Source organism: Oryza glaberrima, chromosome 4, assembly GCF_000147395.1.
Source record: "Oryza glaberrima chromosome 4, OglaRS2, whole genome shotgun sequence".
NCBI lineage: Eukaryota > Viridiplantae > Streptophyta > Magnoliopsida > Poales > Poaceae > Oryza > Oryza glaberrima.
The window spans coordinates 4,167,382-4,190,113 of NC_068329.1; the positions used below are offsets into that span (position 1 = coordinate 4,167,382).

Consider the following 22,732-nt stretch of genomic DNA (forward strand, 5'->3'; position numbering starts at 1 on the left):
CATGAAATATGGTGTTCTCCACGTCATTTTATCTAGCATTTCCGATTTTAAAAATATTACTTTAGGTTATTTTTCAACACAATGAATTAAAATATTGTTGGTCGACAAAGAGTACAAAATCACTTATCACGTATTATTCTCTTATGGGTTCTTGGGCTAGGTTCTCTTTTTTTTTCCTTTTGAGAAACGGTGTAAGGTTTTTACTTCACCATAACTTTTAGGCCGATTTCTTTTCAGCAACCCAAAACGTTAACTTTCTAGTTTTCCAATGACACTCTTTCTGTACCGCAAAACGATTATTTTATGTAAAATTGTTTTATATAGAAGTCTTTTTAAAATGAAATAAATCTATTTTTTTAATATTTAACACGTAATTGATCATGACTCATGAGCTAATCATCCATCACATTTGCGTGTGTCCATTAAACCAAGCTGTCCAGTTCAAATGAACGGCTCAAACAAACACTTTTTTAACTCTGTACATGTGTTATCTGATGGCTGATCAGGCCGTTTGTACATGTGTTATCTGAATTTTAAATATACTATATTTTTATGCTGGTCTGAAAAGAAATATATATGATCATTTGGTGGTTTGATTTGTGGCGTTATCATACGTAACCCTTAGAAAAAAAACCGCCCCGCAGAAAAAGAAAAAGAAAAAGAAAAAAAAAACCGATGGGCGGTGATCCACGTACGGCAGCGTCGGCCCCGCGGCTCCATCCTGTGACAGCGGACGGAACGGATGGAAGACACCCGTGCCATGTACCATGACGCGACAGCGACCGTCTCTCTTCTCCCTCCCTCCCCGTCGCTCGCTAGTACTACTACGACTACTAACCACTAATCGCTTTTGCTTAATTCTAATCCTCCCACTTGACGACGATGGTCAGAGAGGTGATCAAGCAAGCAAACAGCACAGCGTGGACTGATTACTGACCCCACCCACACAAATCACGCCAGCTGGCCACCATCCCCCTTCATTCTCTCTCTCTCTCTTCTTTCTCTCTCCTCCTTCCCCCACCTCCTCGCGAGCCGCAGCCGCAGCGTAGCGTAGCACTCCGCTGCTTCGTCTCCACTCTCTCTCTCTCTCTCCTCCACCGCCTCGCCGCTCTAGGGCTCGGGGATCGATCCGCCGCGAGATCCGTACCCTCGCCTCGTCTCGCCTCCACCCCCGGGCGAATCCCGCGGCCGTTGAGCTATGTTTTGGGGCGATCCGCGGAGATGAGGCGGGTGGGATTGTGGGTGGTGGTGCTCGTGGTCGCCGCGGCGGCGGCGGGGTTGGTTGGCGCGTCCCCCGCGTCGGGGCTGGTCCTCGCTGACGAGGGTGGCGGTGGAGGCGGAGCCGGAGGTCGCTCCTTCGATGGCGGAGCGGTGCGGGGGGAGTTCCCGTGCGGGAGCCACACGGCGAGGTCGAGGTCGTGCGAGGAGATGAACGGGTCGGGGTCGTTCGACACCACCTGCGTCATCGGCTCCAGCTCCTCGCTGGACGGCGACCTCTGCGTGTACGGCGACGGGAGCGTGGTGATTTCGCCCCATGTGAAGATCATCTGCCCCGTCGCCGGCTGCTACATCGCCATCAATGTCTCCGGGAGCATCACCATCGGCGAGCACGTGGATTTGATTGCGGGCTCCGTTAGTCTCTACGCGACAAACGTGTCGCTGGATCAACGCTCCACTGTCAACACCACCGGGCTTGCCGGAGAGCCCCCTCCGCAGACGAGTGGGACGCCTCATAGCCTTGAAGGTGCCGGAGGGGGGCACGGTGGGCGTGGCGCGTCGTGTAAGGTCTCCAATGACACCAACTGGGGAGGTGATGTGTATGCTTGGTCCACGTTGGCGTGGCCATGGAGTTACGGCAGCAAGGGTGGTAGCATGGCTGCTGATCATCAGTTTGGGGGAGATGGTGGAGGCCGTGTCATGCTCAGGGCAAGTGAGTTCTTGAATGTTGACGGCGATGTACTTGCTGAAGGTGGTGTGGGCAGTCTCAAAGGAGGCGGCGGGTCTGGAGGAAGCATTATGATATATGCTTTCAAGCTGTAAGAACTGCATTTATTTGAATTTCGCCTGTTCTACTATGAATTGCTTTACCACATAACAACCTGAACTTTATACATAACTTAATGTTAGAATATGAGTGATATATAGATAAATAAACTGAACACTCCGACTGACAACTTAGTTGTTTTCTTATGAACATTATTAGGTAGTGCTATCTCAGAAATGTTTAGAGCATTTTGATGATTCACCATGCCATTTCCCTATATAAAGCATTGGATTGATCCGCATCTAGAAGTTTTAGTTGGAATTATTTTTAAAAGGAATTGGAAAGCCGTATTCTGTAGGTTTGATGGTCTCTTTCATTCCGTATACAATTTGGTTCAATTGCTTTGCTCAGCTGCTTGTGACTTGAATGTTATCTTACACAATATTTTTCTCTATCAGACAGGCTTTTACAATATTGTTCCTTAGAAAACTGAAACCCACTCAAAGTTGAATCCAAGTTGTTGTTAATCCAAATTGCATTATTAATGTCATTTTCCCCTATAACATGATTCAGATTTCGTCCAACTCTGTGCTCCTATGCTCCTATCCCCATGCATCCCATTACCTTCTTCCATGGCAACCACCTCTGGCGCTCCCCCACCCTCATTGACTTCTGTGCACCTCCAGCAACATGAAAAATGCTCATCTGCTTTCCAGTGATATTGCTGTGTCCACATGAGATTGCTGGTTTAGGTTTCAACAGCACTTGGTATTGAATAGCCCTATAGGACCAGAATAGGTTTATTACTCATCCTCAACTTGATTAACTGTTAGTTAACAATTGTTCTAAATACAAAGTTATCCTTATTAACTGTTTGTAAACCTTCCCCTAGGAGTTTTACTGAAGCAAACCCCATACTTCTGTTCTATGCTTTCTGTGGTGATCTGTGAGATCCAACTCCTTATTCTAATGCCATTCTTAGATATGGAAATGGTACGATAAGTGCTGCTGGTGGTAATGGATGGGGTGGAGGTGGTGGTGGGAGGATATCTCTGGACTGTTACAGCATTCAGCAAGATCTGGAGATTACAGTTCATGGTGAGTACTTTTTGGCATTGGTTTTTATGCAGCTCTTTTGATATCTGTTACTGTTGTTTCTCCCCAGAGAACATAATGGGCCAAACTATAGAATACAGAACGACATAGGTGCAATTGATATACATTGCTGTCTACAGACTTTCTTTCTTTTTTCTTTTGGGTCATGTATTGGTTAATTTGTCTCTAGCATTAGTTATTATTTCCACCAAAGTTATTTTCCTTGGGACATGCTGATGCTAGTATGCCGTTTGCAGAACTCACATAATTAGTGCACTTTATTGGCTTAGCTGCATTGCAAATAAAAGCATTTCTGTGTTTTTATTGGGAAAAGTTGCCAGAAGGCACTCCAAAATAGTGGTATTTGCCACAAGACATCACAGAAATGTGGGTCACGTATTGGTTAATTTGTCTCTAGCATTAGTTATTTTTTCCACCAAAGTTATTGTCATTGGGACATGCTGATGCTAGTATGCCATTTGCAGAACTCACTCAATTAGTGCACTTTATTAGCTGCATTGCAAGTAAAAGCTTTTCTGTATTTTTATTGGGAAAAGTTGCCAGAAGTCACTCCAAAATTGTGGTATTTGCCACAAGACATCACAGAAATGTGTTTCTGTTGAAATACATCACTTAGGAGGGCTAGGTGGCCATGTTTTAGAATAGTGCTTGAGCTAGATATGAATGAATTGAGCACATGGGCCTTAGAGTCGTTGCATGTGAACTCTACATTATATTCGCGTCAGTAAGTGTTTTGTAGCATAGCAGCGCTTTTAGAATGTAGAGTGAAAACAATATAAAGTTTAGTAGCAGGGTGGGGAAATTGTAGAGCAAAGTAAAAGAACAATTGAAATGGAAATTTTGAATAATCATGGTCAGTTGGTCGTTATCTAGAAATGTCGACTTCCATGATTTGAATAGCTTAATTTACTCAACTAGATTGTTATTTGCCTCATTTTCCATAATTTTATTACTTAATACGGATTCTATAACTTTTTTGTTGATTATTCTTCCATTGTGAATTCACCATGGTTAGGACCCTTTTCCACTTTTGAAAATTTTGTGCATCTCTTTAAGCTGACACAGTTCTCAGTTTCTCACCTTTTGCGCCCATTCATGGTGCTGAATTTTGTATATATTTAACATGTACTTTGTCCTTCTATAACATTTTTGTAATGCATTCCTCCTGTTATTTCCTGTAATGGAAAATATTCCTTTTCACATTCATCAGGTGGACAAAGTTTTGGGTGCCCTCAGAATGCAGGTGCAGCAGGTACAATATATGAAAGTTCTTTGCAGACTCTAAAGGTCAGCAATGGGAACTACACCACACATACAGAAACTCCATTGCTGGGTTTCCCGATGACTAGACTTTGGTCCAATGTGCTTGTGGAGTGTAATGCTAAAGTCTTGGTCCCATTGCTGTGGTCCAGAGTACAGGTCTGCACATGATGACATTAATATCGATTTGAAGATCACTTATGCTTTTGTTTACATGTCTCTATGTTCTTTTGTATTGCATCTGCACAGCAACATACATACTTAATGTGTTGTTTGGATGCAAGGAGCTTAGGCAGTTATGCTCAATCCCTTGGGATATTCTAACCCTCTAAAAAAGTCCTATGATGTCTTGTCCGCTGAGGTTCTTTACTATTGCTTGTAAACCACATTAACATCCATTTTTAAAGTTTTTCCCTGTATTCCCTTTAAAGACATTTGGCAATAAATTATAAGGCCTATGCCAATCTGATTCTAAATATTAGCACAACAAAATATGAAACCATGTCGTCTGTAACAAGGAGGGGTTAAAGTGGTTAGATAGTCCCCTTCTGATCTGACACCATATCCAGTTATTGCAACTAATTGGACTTGGATATGAGAACATATAGTCCAACTTATGATACGGAGGCTGTTTTCTTGTTTGGTTTTGTCTTGGTGGTGGGAGAGGAGGGGTTGTTTCCCCCTTTTTTTCTCCCTGTTTTTCTTCTCTGTATATATGTTTTTGAGTAAATTTCAGTAAACCCCACCTTTTATGGTCAAAGTTGTAGAAAACCACATGTATTATGGCTTGTGGCACATAACCTCAGTTATTATGGTTCTAAAGTTTCACAAAATTTGAAATTTGAGTGAAGATTTACATAAAATTTGAAAATAAGTCTATATGAAAATTTTAATTGTTGATTTCTTGACTAAGGTTATTGGTTCGATTCTTCACTACTTTAAAAAACTAGCTAAGAGCCCGTGCTTTGCTCTGGAACAAATTCAGTTTATAGCTTATTAAGTCAATTAAGCACATATTTAGTCAAAGTAATGCTTTTATGATTTTCCTTATTGAATAAGTAGGTGATTTCGAAGTTTAAGATAAACCAGCAATGAAGCGGGAGAGAACTCATTGGAGGGTGGTGTAATACTATAGATTGTGGGGTCTAAATATCAGTGGTAGGAGGTGGTGTGGCTGAACGGACACCACCACTACTAACAATTTAAGTAGTATAGAATAATGTTTCAGATATGATAAATTTAATATGATTTGAATAAGTGTGGGGTTATATGAAACACTTAAACCATAAACCTGTGGTTATGTGCCACAAGCCATAATACATGTGGTTTCTGCAACTTTAACCATAAAAGATGGAGTTTTCTGAAATTTACTTTACTCTTCCTTCTTAATGATATGAAATGCAGCCCTCCTGGTTTTCGAGAAAAAAGAAAACCTCTGGATAGCAATTTCCTGATCTGAATCCGTGCAGATATCCTATATTGAGCTTTTTAGTTATCCCAGCCCATCACTACCTTTCAATCAGCTCGGTCGAGCTCATTTCCATTTCCTTTGCTCATACCAAAAGTAGTATTGCGGCTTTGAGGAGTCGAAAATGAGATCACCGGGCTGAAGGTTAAGCCACCTAGCCATGAGTCATATTGCTGTGTGGTTTGTCACTTTGTTGTGCAGGCTGCTAATACATGTTACTTACATACTCATGATTAATAGTTGAAGGCTTGAAAACATGGTGTTCTGGTTAGTTCAACATATCCTGCTCTATATGTGCATATGCCATCCACCTTGCTTTACTTGTTTGCTTCCTATCTGAAGTGGTCATGTACCTGTCCTGATTGTCCGATTTCCAAACTCCGACCTACCTTAATTTTATTATGCATAATCGTACCCATTTCCAAATTTGGGAAAAAAATGTGGGTTAGGATACCCATTGGTCTAATCCAATCCATTTCACTCTAGTAACAAGCTAATGTGGTTGTACTGTGGTGCCAGATGTTTGAGTTGGTTTGACGCCACCATTTGAAATGCTGCTATGCTGACTAGGTTGTGACATGGGTGCCTGGGAGTAGCACTATTTGAATTGGCTTGTGGTGGCCCTCTGTTGTCATATAGTGCAATGTCATAAGAGTATCAATACATGTAATAATTGTTTTTGGCAATTCTTCTCACTCTACTGTCATGTTTTTTCATTCCTTATGTGCCTTTTCCTTTCTATCTTTCAGGTTAGCTTATTATATTTATGTCGTTAATTGTAACTTTTCCATTACACGGGCCATCAGACAATTATTTTTACAGAAATTATTGATACATATAAAACCATGAGAGAAGTTGATGCGCAGTTGTGCCTGATTTTCATGCTGTATGATCTTTGATAACGTGGGACTAGTCTGTTTAATGTGACAAGGGGTAGCAAACAACCGAACAATAACCTAACAAAAGCCAGCTTTTCTATTCTATCTGAAAACCATGGATGAGGAAATGAATCAACAGAGTGATCTGTATAAGTTCAGAATACAATGAAACTATGAAATCCAGCAAGCACCAGTAAATGAGTAGTTCTTAAAACACATATCTGTTCCCTTTTACCTGCTCTTTTTTATTTTTATTTTGCGAGGTGCTGCTTTTTATTGTTTCCTGTATTACCATCTCCACTTATGCGTACCTGCCTGTCCACTAATACATTCTCTCCCTTTTTCTATTTATCAGGTCACAGGCCAAATTAGACTACTTAGCAAGGGTAGCATCAGCTTTGGGTTGTCTGAAAATCCAATATCAGAATTTGAGCTGGTTGCAGAAGAGCTTTTAATGAGTGACTCAGTTATAAAGGTATGTCTTTTCAATCATTGATGGTGCCAAAATGATTCATAAGCCCCACGTAATTAACCAACTCGGTATATATTTTATAGTGCGCTATGAGATATCATCTTTAGTGCCGGGGCAGGGCACTGCTATCACCCCGGCTACGGGATAGTATAAATAACATATAATTATGCTATTTACCTGAAAAACTTTAAATTATGTCAACAAAAAAAACATTCTCGTACTTGGTTTCTAATAAATGTTCTGTTACATCTTTAAATTTTGAAAGAAATATGAAATTTCTTTATATTGTTTTGAAACAACAATGATACCTCAAATGAAGTATGTAAATATTTGTTGTCGAAAATTATAAAATAGTGTTTATAAGTTGTTGAGAGATGTGAAACATGAGGGGTCAAGTGACTCGACGGGCTAATATGTAAATTTGACAAATGGAAATTATATGTGGTGCATAACTACATATTTAACACCATTTGATCTGAGCTGTAGGATTTCTGCCTTGTGGTGATACTCTATGACAGTATGACCTATGCCTTGGATGCAACTGTGGCATCTTTGTAGAGCAAGGATTATGCTGTTGCATCTGGCTGTATTTTCAGTGGCCATAACATGGAATAATTCATAATTTTGTACCCAAATTTCACCTATCAAATTGTCCCGTTCTGTTTGCAGTAAATATATATGTATAGTACTCCCTATATCCACAAATACAAGCATTCCATTTGTTTGACTTTTGTCCACAAATATAAGCATTCCTAGAGTACTACCTGTACCATCAATCACATCTCATTAAAATTTCTTCCCATCGCACCCCCAATCAGCCCTCCCATCCCCAACCATCCCTCATTTAATAAGGGGCACCAAAGTCTTTTCTCCTTAACCTAATTTTTGTATAAACAACCTAAAATGCCTTTATTTGTGGGCGGAGGGACTAGTAATCTGTGGATTTCATTTCACATATTTTTTTTATAGAAATACCATTCTGGACCTTGTTAGTTCATGCTACTCTTCTGATTTGCTCCACACCCTATGGCATGAATTTTATAGTTAATTTTATTTAATCTTTTCCCTATATTTCTATATAATTGAGTTTGTGAGTTGTGACCCACTAGCTGCAATTAATGCTATAAAGAAACTCTTAGGTGACCCACAGCAAGAATACGCGAGCTATTAGATTTTATCTTGGCGTTCTTGGATACTTTGGTTTTTAGTAGTTCCTGCTGCTAAACCTACCAGGCCAGCCAAATGCACAGGCCTGTTTGGGCTGCATTAGAGCCCACTTGTGAACGGAACTGCAATTCGATTCATCACGATGCTGTCAGATTGTACAAAGTTTATCATCTTTTGTCCAAAATTGTTCCCTGCAAATTCCCACAGCAATACAGGGGGGGTTTTTATTTAGGACTTCTTGTGGCATTGCTGTTACACACTATCAGTAGAATCGTCAACTCCTGAAAGCGGAGTAGCAATATCCTACCATGCGAGTGTGTTACCCAACATGGCTTTGACACGTGAGGGAGCATCAGATACTTCACGTGGTTCACCCACTTGCTCCACAAGTGTTGGTGAAGTGCCCTACGTTCAGCAATTTCAGACATGAAAGTGCTATTTGATACAGTGGAGTTAAATTAAAAATAAATAAATTAGCTAAGGTTTATTTTTGATCAAATGTAGGTATTATTAGTTGAACCTTATGTGGTATTGCCATATGGGTTCTTTTGGATCTGTCACCTCTGCTATATAGAGCATTTTAAGTTTAGTGTATGGCAACTCCATTCAAACATTGTTAGTGTTTTCTGTAGTTCTAACTTCCATCTCTTGTTAAAGGTCTATGGTGCTTTCAGAATGTATGTGAAAGTGCTCTTGATGTGGGATTCTGAGATTCAGATAGATGGTGGGGGTAAGGATGTTGTTCTTGCATCTATGCTTGAGGCCAGAAACCTTGTTGTACTCAGGGTATGTTGTTTGAAAAAAAAAAAACTCACTGTCAACTTTTTGTTAGTTGTGGAATTTTAATTTTTTTTTAATGTAACTACTACAGCATGGGTCAGTCATATCTTCGAATGCTGCTTTGGGAGTCTATGGGCAAGGACTTCTTAACTTGACTGGCCCTGGTGATGGAATAAAAGCACGCCGACTTTTTCTCTCTCTGTTTTACAACATTGAAGTAAGATTAATTGCATCCTTTTGTAACATTTGTGGTACAGTGTATCTTTATGCTATACATTACCTTTTGTATATGCTAGATAATACCTCTATTTTATATGCACTTTCCACTAGGTATCCACTAAGTCATATTATGCTGGGACAATTGATATACTATATTCCATCACAAATATATTAGTTTCTTATAATTTCTTAAAGACCCTATAACTTACAAAGTAAATGTTTGAGCTGGGTTGCATTCAGAGTTTCAGACTGTCTGCACCAGAGGGGCGTTTTTAAAGCTGTTTCTTAATATAATCTACTCCCTCCATCCCAAAATATATTAACCTAGTATTACGATTAGATATCACCTATTATTAAGAATGTGATTAGCTAGAACTAGGTGCCTTTTATCGTTCTGTAAGCTTGGTTCGCTGTTCTTTTGAACTCGCAGTGCCCTTTGAAGGAGATTGGGGTTTAAGAACATGGAATTAGACAGTAGATGTAGCTGGATTTTTTTACATTTAGTCCTTTTTGGAAACTTATTTTACAAATAGACCCCTGAAAAAACAAACTTACTGGTGCCGAGGTCCAACGTCTAGCTAACGATGCTGGCACCGATACCCTCACCCCCCCTGGAAGCTAAGCCACTGATGTGAAGGGGGTTGGTGCCGATGACACTGGTGTGAGGACTTATTTGTAAAGAAGTTCTGAAAAGGGTTAAAATGTAAATATTTTTTCTTACAAATAGGTCCTCGGTGCCAATGACACTGGTATAATTTTCTTCTGTCGTATTCTGCATTAGAGCGATGAATCGATTACTTTGGATACTAGGAACTAGCAAGTAAATCAACTTGATGTATTCTCAATTCTATGCCATTATATTTTTTTGGAGTTTATTCATTGCATTTTTATTTTCAGCTGCCCATACCGAACCATCTTGTGTTCATTAAAATTTTCTCCATTTGATTGTTTTCGAAACTAACAACCTCCCTTTATATGACTATGAGCAGGTTGGTCCTGGTTCATTTGTTCAGGCACCACTAGATGATGCTGTTCAAAGCAGCTTGTAAGATATCTCATGTCACTGTGAAACTAATTATCTTTATTTCTTTTTAAATAATGCCGTGGAATAACTTTTGTGTTTATCAGGGATGCCCTTTCACGCTGTGAAAGTAAAACTTGCCCCAGTGAGCTAATCACACCTCCTGATGATTGCCATGTTAACAACTCTCTATCATTCACACTACAAGTAAGGATGGTTCATTAACACTATGATATTCTTTTCTTCTGGAGCTCATTTATTTTATTAGCTTTATATTTTAAGTGATAACAGAGGATTAATCAGAGACGCTCTCTGAGTGGAGGGTTGTGACAAATGGACTTTAAATTACACTTGTGTATTTCATAATCATTTCCATCCCAGTGTCCAACATGATAGGTCTTATAGATGGTCTACTTGATTATGGAAGTGTTTTACCTGCATATCACGTCAATTGACATATGCACTACAAATTTCATGGTCATACAATAACATGAACCTTCTCCATTCTATGCCAGTTTTCTGAATTTCATTGAACTTATTCATTTTTTCTCATACAGCATTATCTGTAACACACGGGTATTAAATGGCAAATATCAGATTTCAAAGTTCAAACACTAATAGTTGCATATATTTGTACAAACTATCTAAATACCCGTATGTTGCAACAGGATCACATGAAAGCCCAAAAAGCAAAATAAAATTATTCCCACTCTAATCATCATATCATATTTGGTACAATCTTGTACATGTATGTCGAGCTACACAATTGCTCATAGTGATGAACAATTGATATAAATTATACACATTATATTTGATTTATAGGAGTAAATTTCCTGTATACCCCTGAAAAATCACTCAATCCCTTTTATACCCCTGAAATTTAACTTGATCCCTTCCATGCCCTTGCCGTCACATTTTCCTTCATTTCACCGTTAAGTTGGTGGCAAATGTCTTTAATGCCCTTGATGATTTAGGTTTGAATATAAGCTTGAAAACGATTGAAAATTTTGCTTGAGTGCAGAATATGTGCATTTTATGTAGAAAATGGGACTAAATAATTAGTGCGGAAAATTTTAACATAAATTTTGAAAATAAAACAAATGTAATAAATAAAAATTTTTATTTAAAATTTAATAGAACAATAGATTTTTTTATCGGGAGCATTCATAAAAAAAATATGGTGAGCATTCGCAGTCCTATCTTTGTATGTATGCTCCTCATTTTTATGACTTTTAAAAATAAAATAAATACGTATTTTTTATTTCATTATCTAAAAATATTTTGTCATAAATAATGTATCACACACCAAACTCATAACTATAATAGTCTCATGCGACAAACTTTTACATTTCCAATAATGTAATTCGTAAATTTTTATGTTCATCCAAAGGGTAAAATGGTTATTTTTATAGAAATTACACGGTCAACTGATGGAAGGGGCATGGAAGGGATCAAAATCAAATTTTAGGGGCATACAAGGAAGTAAGCAAAATTCAGGGGTGTAGAAGGGATTAGCTAAACTTTTAGGGTCATAGAAGGGATTTTGTCTTCATATAGTGGACACTAACATCATGGGCCCACATGGCATTTTTCAAAAAAATAAAACAAAATAGCTAATACTTAATAAATCACGCGCTAATGGACCCCTCTGTTTTCCGTGCGCAAGAGATGTGTTTCCAACACAGGATGCTGAACAAAGCCTTAATATGGAGGGACATCTTCTGAATGAAAATACACCCTTATGTTCGTGTATATTGATTGTTTCACTAATATTTATGTATTTCCTTGTGAACAATTGTGCTGATAGAAACGATAGTACATTAGTGCTATACTTATTGTTATATTTGTGTTTATATTAATGTAAATGTGAATCTCGACAAGTTGCAGCAGTAAGAGGCGTGCTGATTGTGTTTAAGCTTCTGCCTTCTTGGTAATAAAATCACATTTTGCAGATTTGCCGTGTTGAAGACATAACTGTCAGTGGCATAGTCAGGGGGAGTATAATTCACATTCATCGAGCAAGAACTGTCACTGTTACAAATAATGGCACAATAAGTGCTTCAGAGTTAGGTGATTCTTGTGTTCTCTTGATGTAATCAGTAAAGCAACTGGAATGCATTATTTATCAATGTTATAACTTTGTGCACTCATCAATTCGGATTCTTTGATAGGTTGCAAGGAAGGCATTGGGAAAGGGAAGTTTCTCAAATATGGAGCTGGTGGTGGTGCTGGGCATGGGGGCCGGGGTGGCATAGGGATTTACAATGGGATGAGAAGTGAAGGAGGTCCACAATATGGCAGTGCTGATCTTCCGTGTGAGCTAGGGAGTGGCAGTGGTTCCTCTGAGTCAACTGATAACACTGCTGGTGGGGGATTAATTGGTAGGTACCATCTTTTGTTTGTAATCCTATATTGCAGTCTTTTATATCCTTTGTACCCTCATATTAGATGTTTCCATGCGAATTTTTGTGTTCTTTCAAGCTTTTTAATTTGATCATATGAGTCCCCATATACAGTTAATGCAATTTGCTTTCCATTCTTCTATTCTTGACATATGTAATGCATTGCAAATAAGCATATTATACTGATTTTACCCTTTGATGTAATTCACCTTTTCTTTTCTGAAGCTAATTGCATTTACTTTGCAATGTTTTTTGTATTCCTTTTATGTTCTAATATCTGACAATTTCGTAATCCAGTTGTTGGATCCATGAAATGGCCACTATCAAAATTGCTAATTTATGGCTCCTTGAGCTCTGATGGTGAAAGCCATAGAGGCACTAAAAAAAATTCGAATGGGACATATAAAGGAGGGATTGGTGGTGGTTCTGGAGGGACAATCCTGTTATTTCTTCAAGGGCTTCTGCTAGAGAGAAACTCATCACTATCAGCTTCTGGTGGCAACGGAGGTTTAATTGGTGGAGGAGGTGGTGGTGGTGGTAGAATCCATTTCCATTGGTCAAATATTGCTACTGGGGATGAGTATGTTCAGATTGCTTCTGTCAATGGCTTAGTAGCATCAAGGTATGCAAACTATGTCTATTTGATAACTGCATATAGTAAAAGAGGTTGCTTGGTTGTCATCATAAAATCAGTTTCTGCCTTCTAATGTAGATGCATGTCTCAAAACTAGATACAGTGACATGTCCACTGATGAGCTGTTCCAAACTAATGTCAATCATAAAGCTATTGCAAAAGAAAAATGTCAACTATTAAGCTGGATGATCAATGTGGCAATTTGGCTTCCCATAATGAATTAATGCTCAAAATCATGGTTATCCCTTTATTTCAGTGTAATCTCTGCATTTTAGCTGTACTCAAAATGGTGCAAGTGGCACTACGCTACAAGCTTAGTGTCCTGCCAGTTGAGTTTTTGTGTTCAGGGACCTACAGATAGTATGCTACATGATCAGTGATCCTGAGCAACCTTGTGCATCTTTTTTCGAAATGCATGCTTACTTCATGAATGCAACTATTATTACCATCCTCGTGGACCTTCAGGATATAGTCCTGCTTTTACTAGTATTGCTGTTGCATGGCCCATTATTTATTTGTCATGGAATTAAATTTGCGTGTTGCTTTGATCCTGAAAAGTATTACTCCCTTCATTTCAAATTACTTGTCGTTCTAGCTTTGTCCTTAAACATGTATATCTTTGACCATCAATTTTTAAAAACTCATATGGTTTAACATCATATGATTTTTTTTTAGATTCACTATGACAAATACTTTAATAAATACAACTCATATTTTGAACTATACGGATTTCTAAAAATTGATGGTCAAAGATATACATGCTTGACTTAGGACAAAGCTAGAACAAAAAGTATTTGAGTACTAGAATTTAGAAAAAAATATTCTGAAAATTTATTGTTGTTTTTATTTTTGCATAGTGGAGGATCTGGTAATGATGATGGACATTTTGGAGAAACTGGAACAGTAACAGGAAAAAAGTGTCCTGTTGGACTATATGGAACATTTTGCACCGTATGAGCACTTCTCTCATTGTGCCTTTATTGCTTCATGTTCCTGTTATGATAATAACCTAATCCATAGGAAATAATATTATTATTTTAAATGTGTGTATTCATGAAATTTAATCTCTGTCCTGTTGGTTAACCTCATGCTAGATGTGTGCAATAGGAGCCAAAATTTGGTCTCTCCATGTGAATAGAGGAAAATTATAGGGGTTATAGAGGAGATTTTATGTCCTCTGATATCACCACCACTCGTAGATAAACTATTTTGAACTTGGGTTGCCACACTGGTTTCTCGCCCTTATCCAGAAATACCAGGATGGGGTGGTTATTTGTTCCTTATAAACAATGGTTTTTGTGGTGATGCATGCCAGCTACTACGTAAACTGTTTGCCCCCCAGAGGGTGCAAAACTGCAAATAACTGTGCCACTGCTATAATCTTAAGCAACATTTTGCCAAAATAACTACTGCTTGATGCTCAGAGTTCTTAACCAACAGTTAGTTGAACACAGACCTCTGTTTATATTATGCTTTTAACAGTTCATAATGGCCAGGTTGATCTGTGTCACTTGCAAATTCAGACACGCTTTTAATTTTAACTGAACTATGTAGGATTTCATTGTGTACTCCGGGTTTTCTATCTGTATCCATGAGCTAATAAAATATCCTATATTGATATGGTCAATACTTTGCAACTAGGTAGTTTCTTTTTATGTACTATTGTTTTGGTAACTAGCAAATGCTTTTTATTAGTTTGTTCGCAACCAGTAATGATTAAATTATATTCCAGGAATGCCCAATCGGTACATACAAAAATGTTGTTGGGTCCGATTCATCTCTGTGTATGCCTTGTTCTCTGGATAGTCTTCCTAACCGCGCTGACTTCATATATGTAAGAGGTAGGTCCTTGGAAAGACATGGTCTTATGTGGAACTATAATTATTTAATTGCCTTGTAACTCCAAAATTTATGATGTTAAATTGGAGAAACTAACCATTAACTTTTTACATGCTAGGTGGTGTTACCGAGCCGTCCTGCCCATATAAGTGCATATCTTCTAAGTACAAGATGCCAAACTGTTACACACCACTTGAGGAACTTATTTATACTTTTGGTGGTCCTTGGTCTTTTGCAATTATCCTATCTTTTACCATTATTCTTTTGGCACTTGTCTTAAGTGCTCTCAGAGTCAAGATTGGTGAGAGTGACATCACATACCGGTCAACAAATGCAATCCACAATGATGGCTGTGCTTCTTTCCCCTTTTTGCTTTCATTGGCTGAGGTATGTATCAATTCATACAACATAATCTTAGGATCGATTAAATATTAATGTAGAGCTATTGTGAAAGGGGACATATACGATGAAAACCATCAAATAAGTAAAAACCCGTGAAAACTGGACCTAAAAGTTCTGTAAATTTATGAAAAGATTACTATAGATAGGTGTAGGCATGAAATACATTCCCACCGAATCTCAAACTTTATTTAGGCGTAACAAAAAAGACAAATTTCAGGTGAACAGTAACATGACGCTATTCACCTGAAATTTGTCTTATTTCTCAAATGAAGTTGCATTTGGACTTGCGATTTGGTAGAAAAGTATTTAATGCCTATATCTATGTCTAAATTTAGAGAACTTATAGGCATGGCTTTCATGGGTTTTCACTTATTTGATGGTTTTCACTGGATATTTCCCCATTGTGAAATCACTAGATCTGGCATCTGCACGTCAACTCACAATAGTCAAATGCTCAATCCATGATTTTTACAAATTCATAATTTCTCCAATAGTTTCTGATTCAAAGTGCAGTTGGATTTTAAAGGATGTCCAGAAACCACTTATGCTTTCTATCTCAGGTTGTTAAAGAAATCTTTCTGCTTGTATTTGTTTCGATAAATGGTGGCTCTGATTTGTTCTGTAGGTACCTGGGGCTAGCAGGGCAGAAGAAACACAAAGCCATGCCCACAGAATGTACTTCATGGGACCTAACACCTTCCGGGAACCTTGGCACCTTCCTTACTCACCCCCTGATGCTATAATCGGAATCGTGTAAGATTTTCTAAGAATCTACATTAGCAGAGTATCACTTATAGTTATTTCATCTCATCTCATCTCATAATGATTCACAATGTAAATACATTTTCTATAGTAAAAAGCTACTTTACGTGTTACTATTTACTAATGTTGAACAGGGAAAACATACACTATTTAAATTTCTTAATAGCTGGCTCATTCTACATTGCATCCTACTACTAGCATCATACCTTACTACCTGCATAAGAATTGCATTGTTCTTTATGAGCGATTGGAACTTGGAATTATAATGATTAGACTCAGATCAAAATGTCATGCTTAGTACTGATGTTACAGATGAAACTCGATATAAAAACATACCTTTAAAGATCCAAATAATCTTTTGGTCATTTTCATGAACTTATTGGCAGAAATGAATATTCATGTAATCATGTTAAAAAACTAAGCTACAGGCAATATAATGCATATCATTTAAAAAACTACCAAATGACCTACCAAAGATAGTCTCCTACCATGCTATATAACCAACCAAACAATGTACCTGCACGGCTGCACCATCCCATCTCATGCAATTTGTAAGAATAACGATCTTCCATAAAGTCCCATATATTTTACTTGCACCATCCCAACTATGTCATATATATTTCCAAAGAATGTTCATGTCTCCATCAGTATTTTGTTTGTATTCCTTGCCATAGGTGATATCTTGTTACTTTTTTTTGCCAGATATGAAGATGCTTTTAACCGTTTTATCGATGAGATCAATTTGGTGGCTGCATACGAGTGGTGGGAAGGATCTATACATAGTATACTTTCAGTACTTGCATATCCTTGTGCCTGGTCTTGGAAGCAATGGCGCAGAAGAAAGAAAATCCATCGTCTTCAAGAGTACGTTAAATCTGAATATGACCATTCATGTCTTCGCTCTTGCAGATCACGAGCACTCTATAAAGGCTTGAAGGTCAGTAATTGTAATTCAATAATGTTATGTGGTGCTAGAGCCAGCAGTGGTGATAACTTTCAAAACAAGAACTGTCTGGTCCAGTTTTGCACCATAATGAACAGTAGTCGTTCTTGGTTTTATACAATATGTAGGCTGTTTAAAATCAATCAAGTTATAACCCACGTGGATGTAGCAGCATTTTTGCCAGAACTTATTAGTATGAACTAACTTACTAGCCAATTTCAGCAGAGTTTCATTTTAATGATACATTAAAGATGTATCTGAACTTAGCTTAAATAACCAATAAATACTAATACCTTGAATGATGTTATTTGCTAATACCTCCGTCCCAAAATGTAGCTACCTAGTATAGGATGTAACATTACCTAGTACTACGAATCTGGACAGATTCGTAGTACTAGGTAATGTTACATCCTGTACTAGGTAGCTACATTTTGGGATGGAGGTAGTAACTCAACATCCTATATGTTCTGGCTATGAGTAGTGAAGTGTTAGGAATATTCGTCCTGCATTTTAGAGAAAAAAAAAAGTGGTAGGAATGGATGTGTTTCAAAACAGCAGGTGCATCACCTTTTGTTACAGACCATTAGCCTATAACGAGAGCACATGGCTAATTTTTGAGCATTACAGGTTGGTTCTACACCAGACTTGATGGTCGCGTACATTGATTTCTTTCTCGGGGGTGATGAGAAACGACTTGATGTTACATCCACAATCCAGAAGAGGTTTCCCATGTGCTTAATTTTTGGTGGTGATGGAAGCTATATGTCTCCATACTACCTACACAGTGATACATTGCTATCTAACCTTCTTGGCCAGGTAAAAATAAGATTAACTTAATAGGGATGTTAATGACATTCCTGGTGTTCCAAACTTCCAATTATATCATCACATAGGACAGTTCACTTTGTTCCACATTATTGGTGCCACTGACCAAGATATGTTTGGTGCATAGTTTTTGGGACCTAGTAAAGCATGCAGATGCTGTATTTAGATAATGAACAGTCTAGATATGATATTCTAGATATCTGAAGCCTCTATGTAGAAGTGCAAAATTATTATCCAATCCTTTCCATTGACTTCATTCCCTTTCTCTAGTATGTGTCAACTGCGATCTGGAACAGATTGGTTGCGGGCTTGAATGCTCAGTTGAGGACAGTACGGCAAGGGAACATCCGATCAACTTTGGGACCTGTTGTTTCTTGGATTAATAGTCATGGAAATCCCCAACTTGAGCGGCATGGTGTTCGAGTGGAGTTAGGATGGTTCCAGGCCACTGCTTCTTGTTATTATCAGCTAGGTATTGTTGTTGCTGTCAATGAGCACTTCTATAAGAGTCTTCACCAGCATGATCATGTCTCAGAATTCATCGATCGCTCAAGGTATGGAAATAATTACCAATCACAATATCATATTTTACTAATATTACTCTTGCTGTGTAAAATAGTGGTATCGCTTTTAATCCTACAGGAAGAACATCAGTTCCAAGAAGCTAAATCAAGATCAGCCTTGCACAAGCTATGCTGTTTCTAGAAAGCGTTTGACAGGTGGAGTGAATGGTGGGATAATCAATGAGGGTACACTAAAATCACTGGAATGTAAAAGAGATTGTCTTTTCCCTCTCTCATTGCTATTGCAAAATTGTAGGCCCATTGGTTATGCGGTAAGCACTATAATCCTGTTTTACAGACACATATTTGAGAGGAAGGCATCTTAACTGGAACCATGCTATAATATTTCAGGAAACTTTGCAGCTGCTTATATGTATTATACTACTGGGTGATTTTTCCGTCACCCTGCTTATGCTTGTGCAGTACTATTGGATATCTGTTGGAGCATTCCTTGCTGTACTTCTTATTCCTCCCCTTGCTTTGCTGTCTCCCTTTCTTGCTGGTCTCAATGCACTTTTCAGCCGAGGACCAAAGAGATCTTCCGTGACCCGTATTTTTGCACTTTGGAATACTACTTCTGTCATAAACATTGTAAGCCTTTCCTCTCATGGTTTGTCTAAGAACCCCTTTATTTGTGGTATTGCATGAGTAGCATGATCTGTTATGCTTTGTTACAAAGTTCTATTTCAGAATAGCCTAACAAGAGTTGGTTTGCATCCTGTTACTTAAGTAATGTTCATATACTCAATTTTATGGCTTAATTATTCATAACAGGCGGTGGAGATTTTATATGCAATTTTTATTCTATGCAGATTGTAGCAATCATTTATGGAGCTTTGTACTCTGGGCTGTCTTCTTTATCAGTGTCTTCCGTTCCTCATGCCCTAAACACTAAAAGGTTTGTAGTTCTAATATTTCTTTTGAATTCCAGAATTCATTCTCCAAATAAAGAAAAGGTGACTTCCAATGTTCAGGAAACTAGCTTGGGAACATATCCTTATGCACACAACTTTCCTGTGCACACCAACTAGGAAATGTCGCGAAAAATTCTACAAAATGGACATTTACTCCTAATAGTATTACACATATATGCAAAGTCTCATATTCATTCATTATATTTTAGTCGTAACAAAAAAGTGAAAAATCTGACAGTTTTAAGGGTAAAAATCTGTCAGGATTTTGTCTTTTTTGTTACGGCTAAAATATAATGAATTTGAAGATAAGATTTCACATGTAGGCGTAGTACTATTGAAACTATGTGTCTAATTTTTTGTAGAATTTTCTGTGACATTTGCTAGTTGGTGTGCACGGGAAGCTTGTGTGCACAGGATATGTTCCCAACCAGATTATCCTATGACTTTGCACATCAAAACTAACATAAGAGATTAGGCAGTATTTCTGGGGGTTTAGAGATGCCCATGTGGCTGCATATCGTGGGTTCAAGGCATGTCTAGTTGGGAAAGACTACATGCTACAGATCTACCAACCTTTCCAAAATTTTCCACTGTTGGTTGCAATAATAAGAGTTTGCAAAATACATTTATAACAGAATATATATTTATATCCAAATCTAAATTAATATAATTTAGGTTAAGAAAGTCCCTGTTAGGAGTTAACTTGTTCATGTTCTTTTGTGCACAAGTCTCTTCCTGCGTGCATTTAGTAGTGATGGACCATGGAAAGCATATCAGTTCTTCTCTATGAGTGCATGAGCCATACATGTGATGATAATAAGGTTCACATTGTTTTTGCATTAGTTGAATGATTAGTTTGGATGTTGGGTGCATGCTCTCGGTGATTAGGAGATGTGACCATGTCCATATACTTGGATTCGTGGTTCATGAACCTGATTATCATATATAGGCTGCTGTGAGTTACCCGTAGTCATTGAATTTAAATCACCCAAGAGTTATTGCATGGAATAACAGAAAGATAATTGATGTAATATGAGTTCATGTCGACTAGTCTCCAATGTTCATTTCCTGTATGTACGATTGTGTGTTTTTGGTCCTGGTGGTAATAGCCAACAACATTTTCCTATATCTTTGGCATACTCACTTTATCGAAAACCTGAATGAGTGACCAGCCTAAAATAGTACTCCCTCCGTTTCAAAATGTTTGACACCGTTGACTTTTTAGTACGTGTTTGACCATTCGTCTTATTCAAAAAAATTAAGTAATTATTTATTCTTTTCATATCATTTGATTCATTGTTAAATATACTTTCATGTACACATATAGTTTTACATATTTCACAAAATTTTTTGAATAAGACGCACAGTCAAACATGTGCTAAAAAGTCAACGGTGTCAAACATTTTGAAACGGAGAGAGTATGTTTATTTGAATTGTCTTTATTTAAATTGAACAACTTGAAACCTTTTGTTTTGTACAATAAATAGCATTCTTCAAATTGGATTCATTAACCAAAATCTTTTATAAATTGGGGACATCTGATTTTGTCTCTATCTGTGATGTAATATGTGGTATGTCTTCTGTCTAATCTGTTAAAAGAACTCTTAAAAAAACTGTTTAAAGATATATCTAGATTATATATTCTACACTTTCTTTTAACTGTCTTCTCAATGGCAATTCACAGGACTTAATTGTTCTTTTAGCTATGTTAGGGAAAAACCTGCACCTTGCCATATCTGCTTTACTGATATGCTGGTCTCTTCTTTCTCTGGAATCTTGTGCAGCTTTAAGAGTAGGGAAGACAATGAATGGTGGATACTGCCTATTATCCTCTTTGTTGTCAAATCATTGCAAGCTGGATTCGTCAATTGGCATTTAGCAAATCTGGAGATACAAGATTATTCGCTCTTTAGCCCTGACCCTGATAGATTCTGGGCAATGTAATCACTTATAGGCTTAGAAGGGCACTGAAATGCTTGGTGCTGACAAGCCACCTTTTATCTCATGGTTGGTCAGCCACATTCTGAATTTGAGAGGCAGCCTAGTGATCTAAACCTGCAACTTTTCCTCCAATTTCTAGGAGTATTCCAGACTAGTGCAGATATATTAAAGTTAGATATGCATTAGCATACATTTTGATCGTGGTTAGAATAGCCTTGGTATTTTGAGTAAACTAGATTTCTGGAGTTCTTAGGCTTAGGTTTAAGTCTTGTTTTGAGTGTACAGGTGGAACAGGTCAGATCTGTTGTACATTGTGTAAGTAATAGTGACCCTTGCTGATTCAATTGTAGAGTAGTGCTTAGAAAACGTTGCTTGGTTCTTTTTTTCCCTTTCCTGTTTTTCCCGGTTCATTTTGTCAGCGATACCTGGACTCTTTACAAAATGCCATGATAATTAGTGGCAAGAATCTTGGAGTAAAAGGGTTTTTCTGGAGGCAGCTTTGTGGGTTATCTTGTAAACTTTCCGGAAGTTATGGAACGTGAGAATTTTGTAGAATATGATGATTTATTTATGTTTGTAGCTCTCAATAGATAAGGATAAGTTACCCCAAAATAACTTACCTTTGCATTTATGCAACGTTAATCTTGGATCCTTAGCGGTAACCGCTGGAACCCTAGCCGGGAGTCAATCTTGCGAGAACCAAAAAATAAAATTTTACCACAATAATTCAATTTATTCCATTGACAGCTATTTTCTTTGTTCTTTCCTTCTTTGCTTTCTTTGTTCTTTCCTTTTCCTTTGCCTTTCTCATTCCTTTGATTGCATTTTCATCGTTTAACATATTTGCAATATATTTGCAATGTATTTGTCTGGATTTGTAAAAAAAAATGTATAATAATCATGCTAGAATTTTTTGGCCGATAACCCCTGGTCGCTGGTTCTTGAATGTAAAATATTAGTGTCTGATAAGAAAACGGTAATGGTGAGTGTTGTGATTTCCGGTAAACTGGTGTTAAGTACTCCCTTAGATTATAAGTGGTTTTAACTTTGGTATGTTTTAGATTATAAGTGGTTTTAACTTTGGTATGTTTTAGATTATAAGTGGTTTTAACTTTGGTCGAAGCCAAACCATTTTAAGTTTA

The 22,732-nt window shown here is 37.7% G+C and overlaps 1 protein-coding gene across 1 annotated transcript; it reads left to right on the plus strand.

Moving 5' to 3' along the window:
• Positions 1-1,009: 1,009 nt before the first annotated feature.
• LOC127769394 (uncharacterized) lies at positions 1,010-22,099 on the plus strand. The gene is made up of 22 exons (XM_052294975.1): positions 1,010-2,036; positions 2,967-3,082; positions 4,311-4,519; positions 7,062-7,181; positions 9,003-9,131; positions 9,217-9,342; positions 10,334-10,389; positions 10,473-10,572; positions 12,318-12,435; positions 12,537-12,746; positions 13,065-13,389; positions 14,259-14,352; positions 15,134-15,242; positions 15,359-15,627; positions 16,268-16,395; positions 17,107-17,341; positions 17,975-18,163; positions 18,443-18,726; positions 18,815-19,007; positions 19,087-19,326; positions 19,548-19,633; positions 21,434-22,099. Exons 1-22 carry the CDS (start codon positions 1,222-1,224, stop codon positions 21,591-21,593), a joined length of 4,311 nt encoding a protein of 1,436 aa, XP_052150935.1. The 5' UTR covers positions 1,010-1,221; the 3' UTR covers positions 21,594-22,099.
• Positions 22,100-22,732: the final 633 nt, after the last annotated feature.